The sequence below is a fragment of the Ursus maritimus genome, unplaced genomic scaffold (genome assembly GCF_017311325.1).
Source record: "Ursus maritimus isolate PB19 unplaced genomic scaffold, ASM1731132v1 scaffold_2, whole genome shotgun sequence".
NCBI classification, from domain to species: domain Eukaryota; kingdom Metazoa; phylum Chordata; class Mammalia; order Carnivora; family Ursidae; genus Ursus; species Ursus maritimus.
Genome location: NW_024424452.1, coordinates 3800332 through 3816078, shown reverse-complemented (window position 1 = coordinate 3816078; position 15747 = coordinate 3800332). Strand labels below are relative to the sequence as shown.

The following is a 15747-nucleotide window of genomic DNA, read 5'->3' as shown; positions in this document are numbered from 1 at the left end:
TCATGCCCATGTGCTGAGCTCCCTTCTGGCTCCACTGGTGTACGCCGTGCGGCCCTGGGGCTGCCGGTGCTCGGGTCTTAGCCCTACCAAACCCGGCCCGGCACCTCCAAGCCGTAGGAATGGACAAGAGGCCAGACGAGGGTTCCAGGCGAGGCTTTACCGGGGCGTATGCTCGAGCCCAGGGGCAACAGCACAAAGGAAGGAGTCCTCGGGCTGACTCCCCAGGGAGAGGGCAGGGGCGCTTCTTCGAGAACCAGGTGGGCAGAGGGGTAGAGGTGAGGGTTTTCTTGGCACTGGTGTGCTCAGAGCGCGTGCCTTTCCATACATGGCGTGTGTCACTAGCGGCTTAAATCTCCACTCCTGGGTGTGATTTTTTAGCCTTTCAGCGAGGGAGAGGTAAGTTTAGGGCCCTCCCGTGGTCACTGCGCACTCTGAGGCCAGCGTCCCGGGTCCATGCTGGCGCAGACTGGTGTGGCCTGGTCTCACCAGGTCTTCCCGGCGCTGACTCTCTGCTTTAGGTTGATGTCCTGGTTTCTGCACTCCAGAAATGCAGGCTCACGAGTTTTCTTGTAGGAAGTTTTTTCTTTGTGGAATATTTGCATTGCATTAGGGTCGTGGGAGAGGCTGGAGTCCGGCCCCTATTCTGTCTCACGAGGCGGCGTCTGCCATCTGGAACCGCAGAGGAGAGGGCTGGCCCACAGTGTGTCACAGACCACCGGCGGGGGGAGGGGGGTGCTCAGCCATGCCTGTGAACCAGTGTCTGTGCCCAGCGCAGCCCTTGTCTGGCCTCTGTTGTCTCAAAGCTGGAGTCTCCCCTGGGTGTCTGGCGTGCCCCCGAGGCTGCCCTGGGAAGCCTCTGCACCCGGGGACAGGGCGGGTGCCCCGTGTGGGGCAGGCTGGGAGCCAGCAGCAGGTTAGGGAGGACTCCAGGGCAGGGCTGGCCCAGGGTGGCAGTCCCGGCCACATGGCTTAGGTGACACCTTTTCATTTCTTCCCACTGACAGATGTGTCCCAGGTGGCGTCCTGCCCCTGAGGCCCGATATTTGCATTTCAGGACAGCCTGGTGTACCTGCTGAACCGGGAGCAGCACACGGTGGGCCAGAGGACCCCTTCCAGCAAGCCCAGCGTCAGCCTGTCGGCCCCTGACATCCTGCCCTTGCACTGCACCATCCGCAGGCACCAGCCCCCGGGCCCGGAGCAGGCGGGGAGCAGGCTGGTCCTGGAGCCCATCCCCGGGGCGCCCGTCTCCGTCAACTTCTCCGAGGTGGGGGGCCGGGCGGTGGTGCTGCGCCACGGGGACCTGCTGTCCTCGGCCTCTACTACTCCTGCTGTTCAAGGACCCGGGCGCAGGCCCAGCCCCTGCCCGCCCAGGTCCTGGCCCAGGCGCGCCGGCGCGGAGCTACAGGATGTGTGGTGCCACGCCCGCGTGGCGCCCCGCCCCGGCTCCACGCAGGCCGCCCCCCGGCCGCGGCCGCTGCGCCTGGAGTTCGAGCCCGAGGCGGAGGAGCGCTGCTGCAGCGAATCCTGACGCTCATCGAGCCCAGTGGCGATGACCACAAGCTGGCCCGGCCTTCCTGCTCTGCCTCTGCATCCAGCACTCGGCCACCCGCCTGCAGCCGGGCTCGCTCGGGGCGCTTCTGCTCAAGATAGCCAAGACGATCCGGGAGACCGTCTGGGTCAGTCGCTGGGGGTGCCGGGCACTGCGGGCGGGCTGTGGCTGCGGGAGGAGCTGGGTGGGCGCTGTGGCCCCCCGTGGGAGGTCCGGAGTCCCTCCTCTCCCAGGGCCAGCCTGCCCTGCCTGTGCACACCCAGGGAGCCCGGGGTGTCCTCTGTGGCATTCTGTCCCATGTGCTGGGCTGTGACATCATGAGCTCTGGTCCCATGTCCCTCCCCAAGGCCCAGCCCACCTACGACATGGCCTGGAGCCTGGGCCCCAACACCCACTTGGCCTGAGTGCCCCGTGCTTTCTGCCGGGAGCAGCTTGGGCTTCTGCCAGCACTGCGGTGTGGAGCCCTCAGCTCGGTGGTGGGGGCACAGGACTGGCTGACTTCTGTACGTGGAAACACTTCCGTCCATCAGGGCCTCTCGAGCAGGGCACCACGTGTGTCTGGTCAGAACTCCCGGCGGCTAGCAGCCCTGGGCTCCACCCGCTGAACGCCGGTGGCTCCCCTCCCGGAAATGGCTCCGGGCACTGCCAGGCGTCCCCTGGGGGCACCGCTGGCCTGTCCCTGCAGGGCCGGGGCCAGTGTGCTGCAGGCTGCCTGGGTCCAGCCCTCGAGGCCCCCCGCCACTTCCTGCCCCTCCCGTGACTGGACTCCCTGGGGACATAGGCACGGCTGGTAGTTACAGACCCTCCAAGAGACACCCATTCATCTCGGCCTGTAAACTGCAGAGATTGTAGAAACTGGATAGAGGCCTCAGATTAAAAGCCACATTTAAAATGTTTGAAACCTTTTAAAAGCAAAAGTCAACATGGGCTGTCACGTCCAGAGGTTTGTGTAAGTTATCCATGTACATTGTGGACATCCGAGCCCACGGGCCAGGGTTCCCACGCGGAAAGACGTTGGGACTGTCCCAGTGTGGTCACCTCCCTGGGTCCCTGTGCACCGGCCAGGTGAAGTCCATGTTGGGTGGGAGCCCGACCACACCGGGGCCTGCGGTGACTGTTGACACAGACCACCATCCTGTCCTGTCTGCTCTGGGCCGGACATTTCCTAGCGAGTCAGATGCTGTGATGCCGGGGCCCTATCCCACTTGCCAGCTGGAGAAACTGAGGCTTGTCGAGGTGAACAACCTCATCCAGGGTCTGGAGCTCAGAAATAGAGGAGTGTGGATCCAGGCATCCCCTGCATGCTTCCCCATGTGCTCCCTGTGCTGTTCACAAGCTTAACCCTGGTCCGTCGAGAGCCCCAGACGTTTCATTTGTCCGTCTGTTTCTTGGGCACCAACCGCTCTCTGTCCTACACACTAGAGGCAAGATAAGCACATTCTAGAACAAGTAACGGAGTCAGAGCTAGGGCTCTGCTTAGCCACATAACTACTTGCTACTAAAGCAAGAACCATTTCTTGATTAAAAGTGACGGAAAGTGTTGGCTAAGCCTGCATCCCTGCTGGGATGTTTGTGCTTGGAAGTACTCAAGCACACGCCCGTCTACTCGCCGTCCCTGCGGCTGGCACGGGAAAGCCCGCGCGGGACGCTCGACAGTAGGGGCGTTGGTAGAGTCTTCGTGCTGGTATCCGTACAACGTTTGACCTGCTTTACTGTTTCTAGACGCGCCGCTGGTTCTGTCAGCGAGCCGGGTGTGGATTGTGTCTGTGGCAGGAAGTGTGCAGGTCCCACGCAGGGATGGAATGGGAAATTATCCTTTCCAGCCCCGTGTTGCGTAAACAGCCTAAACGGTACACGACGTCTGCCATGACGGTGCCGTGGTTTTCACGTGGATTTAGCGGTGTTCTCGTTGAACATGCCCTGTGGTATGCTGTTTTTTTCTCATGTTTGCTTGTTTGTCTTTATAGGAGAAAACCAAAGATCTGGCGGAGAAGCAGGCACAGCTGTAAGTACGGCTCCCTGTTAGGCCCCTAGATCCCCAGACCTGCCCTCCCTGTGGAGCCAAGACCCCAGGGGTCCCCCAGACGCCTCTGGGGTCAGCTCTGGGCTTCTGTCGCACTGTCCCTCTCTCTCCGAGGGGCTGTTTCCATTTCTGTGCTCAGCACCGGGGAAGCGCTGGGTTTGGGGAGTTTCTCCAGGGTGCGCATTAGACCGAGTGGGCAAGACCCCCTCCGGAGCCTCACCCCGCCTTCGCTTCCCCTGACGACTGTGCTACAGCGGACCCGCCCCTTCAGGAGAATGTGCGCCTCCCGACCTGGAGCAAGGGCAGCGTTTCTGCTCCCCCGCGTCCGTTGTCACAGAAAGTGCTGTCGAGGCTCTCACACCATGGCGGGGACTCGGGGAGCTGTTTGGCATTAACGAGAGAGACATGCGCGGGCCACCACCCAGCAGTCGCACTGCCGAGCGGGCCCCGCAGGGACACACCATCCCACGGGGGGCAGGCGGTGTGCGCCTAAGTCCTCGTCCATAAGCACAGAGGTCGGAAGCCACCACGTGCCCCGTGCAGCGGACACGTGGCGACGGCGAGCGTGAACATGCCGTGTGCACAGCGCTGCGTAGACAAAGCACCCAGAAGAGCGCCTGTAATGCGACTGCGCTGAGCCTCCCACTGCCGGAGTGCGCACGTGTGGGAGCTCCCCAGGGGCCGTGTGGAAGGGGCTGGGCCCTGCCTGTCGCGAGGGGAGGGCACGCGGGACGTCACATTGCAGGGGGGCCGTGGTCTGCCCGGCTCCTGGGTCTGCCGCCGGAACTGGTAAAGCACACTGTCACCACGCGCGCCTGCTTACGGGTGCTCCGCGGGCCCTCGCGGGAGGAGGAGGAATCGTCAGGCCCCCCTAGCGGGAGGCGCGGAAGCCCGGGTCAGGAGCAGCGCAGAGTTGCGGTCACCCAGCTGTCCCGGCTGGGCCGGACGTTGAGCACACAGTTCCTGCCGCTCACGAGTGTCTGCTCTCTGGCTCCTGTTGACATCAGGAAGTCAGAGTGGCATCTGGGGAAGGGTTTGCTGATGAGCAATATGGCTCTGGGGCGCGAGGCTGCGTGGGGAGCCCAGGCCCTGCCGCCCAGCTTACTGGGGCAGCGCTCAGTGTAGCCCGGGCCCCTCAGAGAGTGCCGGACGGCCTGCCCGCGGTGGAGAGAACGGCACAGGGCTCGGCACGCTAGGTTTTCCATGTGAGGGGGCTGGCCTTGGGGGCCCAGGGGCAGGTGTGGTTGCTTCACCCCGCCTCCCCAGCTTGGGGGACAGCTGGGCTTCCAGGGCTGCCGTGGGGCCTGGAGGTGATGGAGCTGAGGTTTTAGAGGCTCAGGCAGTCCTCGCCCTAAGTGCCTCCTCACTGGGGAGACCGAGGCCTCCCCCCAGCAGCTCCCGACTGGTCTGTGTTCCAGAACTTGTGTCATTAGGGACTAAAAACAGCCCTGTGTCCATCCCCAGGGAATGCTCCCTTTCTCCTCCTTTTAAAACAATTTTTGAATCACTTGCAAGGTCGAAAAGCACAGACTGTTTCCATCACCCCAGAATCCACACCCGAGCTTCACACTATGAACCTCGTGCCCCGCGGGCTTCAGCTCCGTGTGCCGTGCTCCTGTCCAAGTGCGGTGGACTGGTGACTTCCACCGTGTGCTTTTTCTGCATCTGTGACGTTCACACCTTTTCCCCGGGAGGTGTGAGCGCGGGCACCGCGCCCGCAGGTGTCGGGACCCATGGCCTCATCCCTGGGATTAAGCCCTTCATGGCTACTGATTTTGGTAGCCTGGGGATTTACAGTTGTAGGCGTTTTAGTTAGCATTTTCTCCTCTGAATTCATACGGCAGCTGGATCTAGGATGTTCCCCGTCGTCCTGGTCTGACTTTAATAACAACGCGTCAGGTTGTGTGAGGCGAGGGCTCGGGCCCCAGCGGTTTGCCGAAGTAGTGTGTGCAAGGTCTGGGCGGCCCTGGGTTGGCCCGTCCCATTTCTTCAGTGATTAGTGACGTGTCTGGTTTTCTACCCCTGCTAGTGTTGATTTCAGTGACTTCTGCTTTCGTTCTTGAAGTTACTGGGATAAAATTGTTCCTTATATTCTCTTGGGACTGTTTTCATCTCTCACGTATTTAGTTCCTGCTGGGTTTATATCTTTCCTCTTACTTTCCTTTGATCTATCTTCCCAGGGATTTGACTACTGTCATCTGTTTGAAAGGACCAGTTTTGTTGTTTTTGCTTACTTTTTCTTTGATTTCTGCTCCATTAACCTCTATGTTATTTCCTTATTCTTGCATAATTTGTATTTTAATTTCTTCTTTGATTCGTGAATCTTTTTGAATGTTTTTTGAACTTCTTAAATTTTAATTTAATTTTTATTAGCAAAAATGCATTCAGTTTTGTTTTCAGTAATGATTTCTCTCCCATATGCTTCCCAAGCAGATTTTTAAAAATTTGTATCAGAGTAGTCATTGATTTATTTTTATTTATTTTATTGTGGTAAAAAACACTTCACCTGAGAACCACCCCTTTTTTAATTTTTAATTTTTATTAAGATTTTATTTATTTGACAGAGAGCACAGGCAGGGGGAGTGGCAGGCAGAGGGAGAGGGAGAAGCAGGCTCCCTGCCAAGCGGGGAGCCCAGTGTGGGGCTCGATCCCAGGACCCTGGAGTCACGACCTGAGCCAAAGGCAGATGCTTAACCTGAGCCACCCAGGTACCCCAAGAACTACCCTTTTGAATTTTGAAGTGTATATTAGCAATTTCCAGTCCTGCCCAGCTCAGCCCAGCCCCTGGCAGCCACTGTTCTGCTCTCCCTGAGTCGGAGGCCTTCGCTATCTCAGCGGAATCAGGAGACGTTTCTCCTTCTATGATTGATTGGCTTATGTCGCTTAGCGTAACGTCTGTAGGGCTCCTCCACGTCACAGCACACTGCAGGATTCCCCGAGTTTTTAAAGGCTGAGTAACATGTCATTGTATTATATACCAGACTTTTTATCCCCTCCTCCGTCCGTGGGCCTTAGTGTGATTCCACGTCTTCCTTATCGTGAAGAGTGCGGCACTGAACACACGTGGGGCCCCAGTGTGTCTTGGAGACGCGGATTTCAATCCCTTCGGGTAAATACCCAGAAGTGGCGTTGCTGGGTCACATGGTAGTGCTATTTTTAATTTTTCGAGGAGTGTCCATCCTGTTTTCCACAGCGGCTGCACCCTTTTGCATCCCCCCCAGCAGCGCACCAGGGTTTCCAGTTTTTCCACACCCTCACCGACGCTTGTCACCTCTTGTCTTTTTGACGGCGGCCGTTGCAGCAGGTGTGAGGTGCGCGCTCACTGTGGTTTTGATCCTGGTGGTGAGTGACGCTGAGCACCTTTCCACGCGCCTGTTGGCCATCGGAGGTCTCTTTGGAAAAGTGTCTCTTCAGGTCTTTAACCTATTTTTTAATCAGGTGGTTCGTTTTTTTGCTTTTGAGTTATAGGAGTTCCTTATGGATTTTGGGAATTAACCCGCTCTCGGGTGGATACTTTGCAGACGTTTCTCCCGCTCTGCAGGTTGCTTCTTCACGCATTGATGGTCCCTCTGCCGTGCACAGGCTTTGCGGCGGGGCTCGTGCCGCCTAGCTGTGTTTGGAGTCCTGCCCGTGAAACCGATGCTTCCGCCCGCGGCCGCCTGAAGGGGTGCGGCGACCCCGCCGCAGCTCGTGTGCCGAGTGCGTGGCCTGCGGTGGCGGGTGCTGGGGGCTGACCTCGCTGCCATTCGGCACCGGAACTCCCGCTGGCTCTCGCTGGTGGTTTACTTGTCAGGAGAGGCCTGTCCGTCCCTTTGTGTTCTGGGTGAAATTGAGAAGGGCAGTGGATGTTGAAAACGCAACGGAATTAGGCTCTGAAGAGCCGGATTAGTCCTTTCTTACTGACACGCCCCCTTCACGCCTGTGTGCGCACACGTGTGTGATGCACGTGGGCGCAGGGGGTGGATTTGGAGGACCAGTGCTCGGGGCTCTGGAAGGCGAGCGGGCGGCAGCGGCAGACCTACCTAGTGGTAAGAACAAGGAGACCCGGCCTGAAGCCAGTTCCGTCCCTCCCCGGGAGCAGGACAGAGAGGAGGTCGCACTGGGTGACACGAGTGCTTATGTCAGCACAACAGAACCACAGTCACAAGAGGAACGTGCGAACTGGAGCCTGAGGTCCCCGCCTGTGGCCCCTGTGGCTCTTCCCGTGGGCCTCGTTCCCCGCGACCCTGGCTGTGACCATCACAAATGACAGTCCTGGAGCTGCCTTGGCGCTCACCAGCCTGCCAGGCAGGATGAAGGGCCCTGTGCCCTTGCCGGGCCCGGGGACAGCACTGTCCTCGCCGATGCCCTGCCACCGCCTGGCCCACCCCTCACAATCTGCCAACAAGAGATGCCGTTCCAGCGAGGGGTCGCTGGGACCGCTGGACAGCCAGCCCGGTGTCCCCCACGGACAGACCTGAGTCTCCTCCGGGTGGTTTGAATTGCTTGTGAACGGCTCTGTGCTCACCTGTCAGGAGAGTCCACTGGGTGCGGTCACGGGGGCACCGGAGACCGGGTCCTGGCCGCTGCCGCCGCCGGGCTCAGGGCCGTCCCTAGAGGCTGCCACCACATGGCCCGCTGACCTGCTTCTGCGGAGCGGGTGCCACAGATGGGCGATCGTGCCCAGAAAGATGGGCTGTTGACGCTTGAAATCGAGGAATTCCCAGAGCTCAGCACAGCCTAGCCACGTCCACCCCCAGACTGGAGGAGCGGCTCAGGACGGTGCTGGGAGCTTCCTGTCACCGCGGGCAGCTCGGTCACCGCAGGCGGCTCACAGCCACGGGGTCCTGGAACCCAGGGGCTGGTGCACGGGAGACCAGAGGCGGGGAGAGGGGCCGGGGTGGATCTGGGTTTGGCCGGAGCTCGCCGGACCCTGGAAGTGGGTGACCCTGACATCGCCATTGTCCCCTGGAAAGGGAGCATGGAGCCTCGAGGTGCCAGCCTGGGAGGGAGGCAGGCGTGCCCCTGGGGCCGTCTCCAGCTGGAGCTGGCCGTTCCCCAGGCTTGTAACGGGGATCAGAGGGAAGGGAAGGTTCCAGCCCCGTACCTGGTGCCTGGTAGCTTTCCGATTTCACGAGCTGCCGCGACAGGTGCGGCCCTGGCAGGAGAGTCCGTGTGAAGAGCGTGTGTTGGCAGCACCAGGCCCATCTCAGAGCAGCCCCTGGTTTTCTGACAGTTGACCCCGAATCTCCCGGTGATGTGCTCTGAGCGCTACGATCGCGTGGTTCTTAGCTAATCTTGCCTGTGTGCCTCCCGCCGCAGTTTGTTCGCTGTTTGGCTCTTCCGTTAATTACATTAACGTAAATAACACACTGACACTCCTGCCCCTCATTCTGTGGCCGCGGGCGCTCCCTGCCTGTGCACACACGCATTTGCACACCACTCCTCTGTGCTCCTTCGTTATCTCAGTCCCAGAGGGAAAGATGTGAGAATAGTGGACGAGCGTCCTTTACCAACGGCTGTGGCCCCTGGCGGTCCTTCCCACGCGGTCTGGAGGGCACGTGCCTCCGGCCTCACGTGTCCCACAGCTTGCTGTGGACCCCCTTTCCCAGCCTGGCCTCGGTGGGGTTTGGCGGCGTCCCACTGGTGTCCCACTGGAACGAGCGTCCTTGTGTGCCGAGCGTGGGCTCTGGCCTCCCCGGGCGGCCGTCCGGGAGTAACTCTGGGTCTTCTGTCTTGGCAGCCAGGAGCCCCTCTCCCCGGCCAGCTTCACCATGGCGGGCCTGGTCCCCGACCTGCAGCACATCCTCTTCTGGATGGCTAACTCGGTGGAGCTCCTGTACTTCATCCAGCAGACGTGCCCGCTCTACATGCAGAGCTTGGAGGAGGAGCTGGACGTCACAGGTGCTGCCGTGCTGCCGCTCCCGGGCGGGGGGGTCCCTCGCGGGGGTAGTGGGGGGTCCCGGGGGCAGCGGGTGTCCTCTCGCCGACCCAGGCTGCAGTCGGCCGCTCGAACCTGTGGAGGTGGCATTGTGTGGGGGTTCCTCTGAGAGGGGGTGACACTGGCGGTCGGGCAAACCCGCCCCTCGCGTCTCCGGCCTGTCACGCATTCAGCGCCTCCACCGCGTGTCGCCTGCGGGGGCCGGCGGAAAGCGTGCAGTGCCTCGGGCCTGGGCTGTTTCTCATGGGGCGCACTGCGGGTTCCGAGAGGAGACCTGGGGGCTGGTTGGCTTCGGGGCCGCGTTAGACTCTGTGATGGCAACATTGACAGACGCTGCCTGGGGCAGCCTGGGGGCTTCCAGAAGAGGGTGGTGTTGGGCCTGGGATTTCAGCCGCTATGCGTCTGCATCGTGGCTCCCGGAACAGCCGGGAAGGAGGGTGGGGTGGTCCCAGGGGCAGAGGCCACAGCCCCCCCAATATCTTGTTCCTGTGGCAAAACCAGAGGCAGCCGCAGCTGCGGGGGATCCCGGGCAGGTGTGGTCGGCGGGCCTGACTCTGAAGGCTGCCCCCGGAGCTGGGATGGAAGCCAGGCAGGCGGGCCGGGCCGAGGCTCCCCTGTGGGCTCAGTCTGCTGGACGCTGCTCGGCGTCTGTATGCCAGCCGTGTCTCCCAGGGGTGGCCGTGGGCTCTGTGTGGGGGAGCCGTGAGCAGGGAGCGTGGGGTCCCGGTCCTCGCCCAGGTGGTGCGGGACCCTGCTGAGCCCCTGGGAGGGGCTAGATTTCCAGAGATGAGGGGCTCTTGGTGGCTGAGAGTGAGGGGTGGTGGTCTGCACAGGGCAGGCGGTCCTACTGTGTGCTTTGGCCGTCCAGGAGCTGTGGAGACGGGTGGGAGGGAGGGCCAGCCGGGCCGGTGCCGGGCTACGCAGAGCCAGTGGAGGCGGCCTGGCAGGTGTGTCTGTGTCCCTTCTCGTCAGTCACGGCTTCTTAGTGTTTTCTTATCCCCACCTCACAGTGAAAGGGGCACTGGGAGCTTCCTTGGGCTTCCAGGGCCTGGGAATCGGGGCTTTTGTGGATATGTAGAGGGACATACTAGAACCTTCCGTGTCCCAGTGGGCATTCAGGCCTGCTGACCTGTGGCCCCCATCCCCATTCCCCTTGGGTGGACGTTGTGCAAGACGTCCAGTGAGACCTCCCAGGATGCTGCTGCGCTCTCCGTCCACAAGGCCTGGGCCCGAAGCAGCCGGTTACCCGGCTTTTTCCCCCGAACGTGACATAAACGACCTTCCCTGTGCGTCTCCAGAGTGAGGGCACTGGCTCTGTCCCCGTAGCCTGGGCCGTCCTGAGCTTGGTGCTCCCAGAACCCAGGGCCACCCTCTCTCCAAAGCCCGCAGGTGTCCTTGGGGGCTTCCAGCTGTTCCGAACGAAGGGGCCCCTCTTCTGGACGTGGCGTTGGCCAGGGAGCACCCGGGCCTCTGGCTCGTCTGCGGGCGCATGTGGCCCTTCTGAGCAAGATGTCCGGAGGTCGGGGGTGTTGACAGGGAGTCCTGCCTGTTTTGCCCACAGCACAGTCGGCTGGGAGAACTGCCCCCTCCATGGTTTTTGGGCACAGTGTCGGTGGGTGAGTCCTGCTGATGCCCCATCTCGTCCGCCCTGATGTCACACGCTCTGTTGAGACGCTGTGGTCTTTGGACCCCCCTGGACCTCCTCCTGGGCACAGGGAGCCTGTGGCTGGCGGATTTTCATCACAGGAGCTTCTTGGGGCCGATGGAGGCTCTGCTTCCTTAGCCGCTGCCTCTGCCCTTGGAGGAAGTTATTTTTGGTCCGGGGCCTGGATGTCGCGTAGGCCATTGAGGCTGGGAGAGTGAGCCCGCGGCTGGCTGGGGCCCCGCCTCTGTCCGCCCCTGGGGCCCCGCGAGCTGGGGAGGCCGCAGCAGGATCTGAGCGTCCCACAGACGGTGTCCTGTGCAGGGCAGGCGCTGGAGAGCTTAGAGGAAAAATCCCATCAGCAGAGGCCAGAGGCGAGGTGAGAGTCACGTCTCGGCCTCCTGACCTTCAGCGGGAAATTTCTGTGGGAAGATTTCTGAAAACAGATGTCACGTCCTGAACGCTGGAAAATCGCCTTTTCGTTCCACAAACAATCTTTGTTGTCCAAAGCTCTTATGCAGGACGCCTCCCTCCTACGGGTGGACGGAAGGTGGGCCCATCGGGGGTGGGGGTATTTTACCCGCTGAGAGCCTCTGTGGCTCTGCCTCAGCCCCTGTGGGTCTGGGGGCCTCAGGTGCAGGCCGCCGACCCCCGAAAGGCTTGTGTGAGAGTCAGCTTGCTCGGAAACGCCAGCAGAGCCCACACCACGGGTACACGTGCTTCGGCTGGTTTTCCAGTGACGGCTGAGAGAGTCGTGTGGCCGCTGCTGGGGGCCTTCCCGCGGCTGCGCTCTGCCGGGTCCTGGCCTCCTCCTCCTGCCGTTCCTCCTCCCGCCAGAGCCCCCACACCCACGGGGGGTAGCGGTGGGCTTTCTCGGACCAGCTGGCCGTGTAGGAGGCTCCCCCCACCCCACCCCGCCCTGGTCCAGGCCCTGCTCCAGGGAAAGGGTTTGGAACTGGTTTCTTGGCCCAGTTCCCGCTAGCTTCCATCGGCTGTGGGTCGTGTTTGGTCTGCAGGGGCCGCGGTCAGCAGTGGGCAGCCTTGCGTGTTTCTCTAGGCCTGGGGTGCTACAGCCCAGCGGCCTAGCAAGACCTCTGGCTCCCCCAAGCCACGGGGCCCCCAAAGTTGTCTGATTTGCCTCTCCTCTAAAGCCCGGTGAGGCTGCTGGGAGCAGCCGGACCCCACCAGGGTCTGTCCCAAATGCAACCCCACAGGCCAGGCTCTGGGGAGGACCCTGGGCAGGTGGCGCAGGCCTCTGGCTTCCCGAGCCAGGCGGCTTCCTGGGGAGTGAGCTCTTTGGGGGTGCTCTGTGGGTCCAGGGGCAGGAGCGCCCCAAGCCCTGGAAAGAGAAGTCCCTCCAGCAGTGGTGCACTCAGATGGCTGTAGGGCTGGCATCTCTGATGGGCTCGCACACTCTTCTGTTTGTCCAGAAGTGGGTGGCCTGGGTCCCTGTGCTCTTGGGAGGCCCCGTAAGACCCAGCACCTCCCTCCCAGCCCCGGGGAGGGGAGTCCTAGAGCGTGGGGGCCATGCTGTGTGGTAATGAAGAGGCTGTAGCGGAATGAGCTGGCGCCGGTCTACGCAGGACGCGTGCGTCCCAGCTGCCTGCCCGCAGCTCCTGGAGTGGGGTGGGGATCTGAGAGCATGGGAGACAAGGCAGAGCGGCCAGGCCGTGGGCACTCCTGCTAAGCGACGGTGGGACACCGCGTGCCTCCCGCGTGCTGGAGGCCCCTCAGGACATTTCTGCCCTGTTGGGGTTCTCTGGTATTGGGGTCTCTGTGGCCAATTTGGCTTCTTGACTTTACGGGAACCCCTCCCAGAGATAAAGAATCACCAGGCATCCACTGACCCCCCCCCCCCAATGGCCCCGCTAGGCAGGCCTCCCTCACAGTTCCCCAGGCTCAGCTCCAGCCTGTCTGGGGAGGCCCACCCACCTGGGCCTGTGGTTCGGGGGACCCGCCTGGAGCTGAGGCTGCCTCCCTCCGTGGAGCTGTCGAGAGTCCTGCTCTCCGCGCAGCGTCTTCCCTGCAGTCTGTCCCGGGTGCTGGGGGGAGAACAGGGCACATAGGCCATTTGGTTTCTCTCTCCTTGGAAACGTCACGATTCCGTGGAGGGACGGTCTCCTGCGGAGCTCTGGCCAGCGATCCTCTGACCTGTGTGCGGAGTGAGAAGCGGCTGCAGGGGCGTCGGGTCAGAATCTGCTATTGCGGGGGCAGTTGGTTCCCGCAGAAAACGTGTCTGGAGTCTAGTCAGTAACGAGCTTCACGTGCGCCTCGTGTCGCTTCAGCCTCGCCGGCCCGGGAGCAGGGGGTCCGCGTCTCACCCCTGCAGCCCTGGGAGGCTGTGCCGGCCGGGCTGGGGGGCTTTGGTTATCGCACCCCCAAACCCACGACAGGGACTTGGGCGAGCGCATGCCGGGTAACCGCGTCCCGCTATCTCCACACAGGCTCCAAGGAGTCCCTGTTCTCCTGCACGCTGACGGCCAGCGAGGAGGCCATGGCGGTGCTGGAGGAGGTCATCCTGTACGCTTTCCAGCAGTGCGTGTACTACGTCTCGAAGGTACGGCGCGCTGCCGGCTCGGGGACGAGCGGGGCGGGCTGTGCTCCTCATGGCTCCCCGGGGCGGGGCGGGGGGGACCGGGAAGGAGAGGTGCTCTTCCCACCATCACTCGAGGATTCTGAGCTCTAATGGCTGCCCATGCGCCCTTGAGCTGTGAGCGCCCTTGAGCTGCTCGCCCTCCTGCCCTCCTGGCTGGCGTCACCCTCGTCCTGGGAGTCGGCTGGCTGCGCAGGGGCCTGCAGTGTGGGGGGGGGCTGGAGGACTGGCTGCTCTGGGGGGTGATGTGGAAGGTGGAGCGTGTGCTCTGTGGGCATTGGTGGCCGCCGTGGTGAGCACCAAGGGCGTCGGAGCCTCCGGGTAAAGGGGGGGGGTGCAGGCAGGGGAGTGGAGAGAGGAGGGGCCCCTGCGGCAGGTAGTCCTGACGGTGGGGAGCCCGGAGGACTGGCTGAGACTGCGTTAGAACGTGGATGGATCTGGTGGGGGCCGAGGAATCCGGCCCAGCTGCTCTCCAGTGAGAAGCAAGAGGGTTGATTGGAGAAACGGATTCCCCGTTTGTTCCGCGTGCAGTCCGGACAGCTGAGTCAGGCAGCCCCGTGCTTGGTTGCTCCCAGCTGCAGGGAGCCCTGGGTTGAGGAGGACACAGCCTCAGTGTCTTGGCCAAACAGGAAGGAGCTCCCATCATGTGCCTTGAGGGTCCGAGTGGAGATGTGCGGCGTTGCCCTTGACCTGTCATCCCAGGGTCACCTTGAGGTGTGGTGGCAGCGAGGACTCCCCTCGGAGGTGGTGCCTTCACCTTGTTTCTGGGGAGCAGCAGATGCTGCTCTGTCACCCCCAAGATGAGTGTGGGTGCCTGCCGTCCTGCCAGGCCTTCCCCCGGGGCCGTTGCCTTGGCCCCCAGGCTGCTGAGCCTGGCTCAGGTCCGCGGGAGGGGGTGCTCTGGCACAGGGGGTGTGGTCCCTTAGGGGACCAGCTGCTGGCCCCTCACCACCCTTCTGTCCGATAAAACAGGAGGGGCGCAGTTCCTCCCAAGAACTGTGGGGCGTCTCCAGCGGCCCTTTGGCTGGGGCTCTGTGCCGCTCCTGCTGTCCTCTGCTCCTTTCACCGAGCTGCTCCTGAGTCCCCCGTGGCCCCGGGCAGCTGGGGCCTGTTCGGCAGGACGCCGATCTGGCCCAGGCGGGGGGCTCGTGTGCCCCCAGGGCCCTTGCCGACGGCAGCTTGTGTTTCCCTCTTGCCCCCAGTCCCTGTACGTCTGCCTCCCGGCCCTGCTGGAGTGCCCCCCTTTCCAGACGGAGCGCCGGGAGAGCTGGTGCTCTGCCCCCCAGCTGCCGGAGGAGCTGCGCCACGTCGTGTCCGTCTACCAGGCCACCCTGGACCTCCTGCAGCAGTTCCGGGTGCACCCCGAGATCGCCTCCCAGGTGCTGGCCTACCTCCTCTTCTTCTCCAGCACTCTGCTCTTCAACCAGCTCCTGGACAAGGGTGAGGCCCGGGGTCGGGGACCCCCGCCCCTGCCGCAGGAGAAGCCAAGCATGTGCTGGCGGGAGCTGGGGGGCCGAGGCATCTCGCTGCCTGGGGGTCCGGCGGGGAGGTGGAGGCCCAGAGCTTTTGCTGTCGCAGGGCCGGTGCCTCTAGGAGCGGGAGTGTCTGTCAGTGTCTGCAGATCGGTCCCGGGATGGGGGGGGCGGTGTCTGCACAGGCCTTTCCTGGTTCATTATATCCCCACAGAGCCTCAGCGGGGAGTGAGGAGGGACAGGCTCAGAGAAGGAACGTGGCCTCTGCCCCCCAGATTCCTCACTACCAGGGGCTTGGGTTGCCAGTTCCTTCCAGTCGGGCCCCACTGGGACACGGGGAGATGAGCATGCCACGCATGCAGACCTGTGGCACACGTGTCACCAGTGTGGCCTTCCCGGGCTGGTCGGGGTCTGTGGGCAGGATCCAGGTGGGAGCTGGGGGTCTCGGCTGTAGGTGTGGACATGTCTCTGCACTTGGGAATCTGTGGCTGTCACAGCCCCTCCCTGCCGCCTCATCTCCCACCTCCCATGCCCCCGCCCCCCCCCCC

General features: G+C 62.5%; 1 protein-coding gene across 1 annotated transcript in view; it reads left to right on the top strand.

Annotated features, from left to right (window-relative positions):
* RADIL (Rap associating with DIL domain) overlaps positions 1 to 15747 on the top strand; it is a 94648-nt gene that overhangs the window by 40158 nt on the left and 38743 nt on the right. Inside the window, exons 4-7 of the mRNA XM_040634721.1 lie at positions 3517 to 3554; positions 9295 to 9455; positions 13579 to 13691; positions 14930 to 15167. Of these exons, the coding sequence (XP_040490655.1) occupies positions 3517 to 3554; positions 9295 to 9455; positions 13579 to 13691; positions 14930 to 15167 (550 nt within the window). The remainder of the gene's footprint in view (positions 1 to 3516; positions 3555 to 9294; positions 9456 to 13578; positions 13692 to 14929; positions 15168 to 15747) is intronic.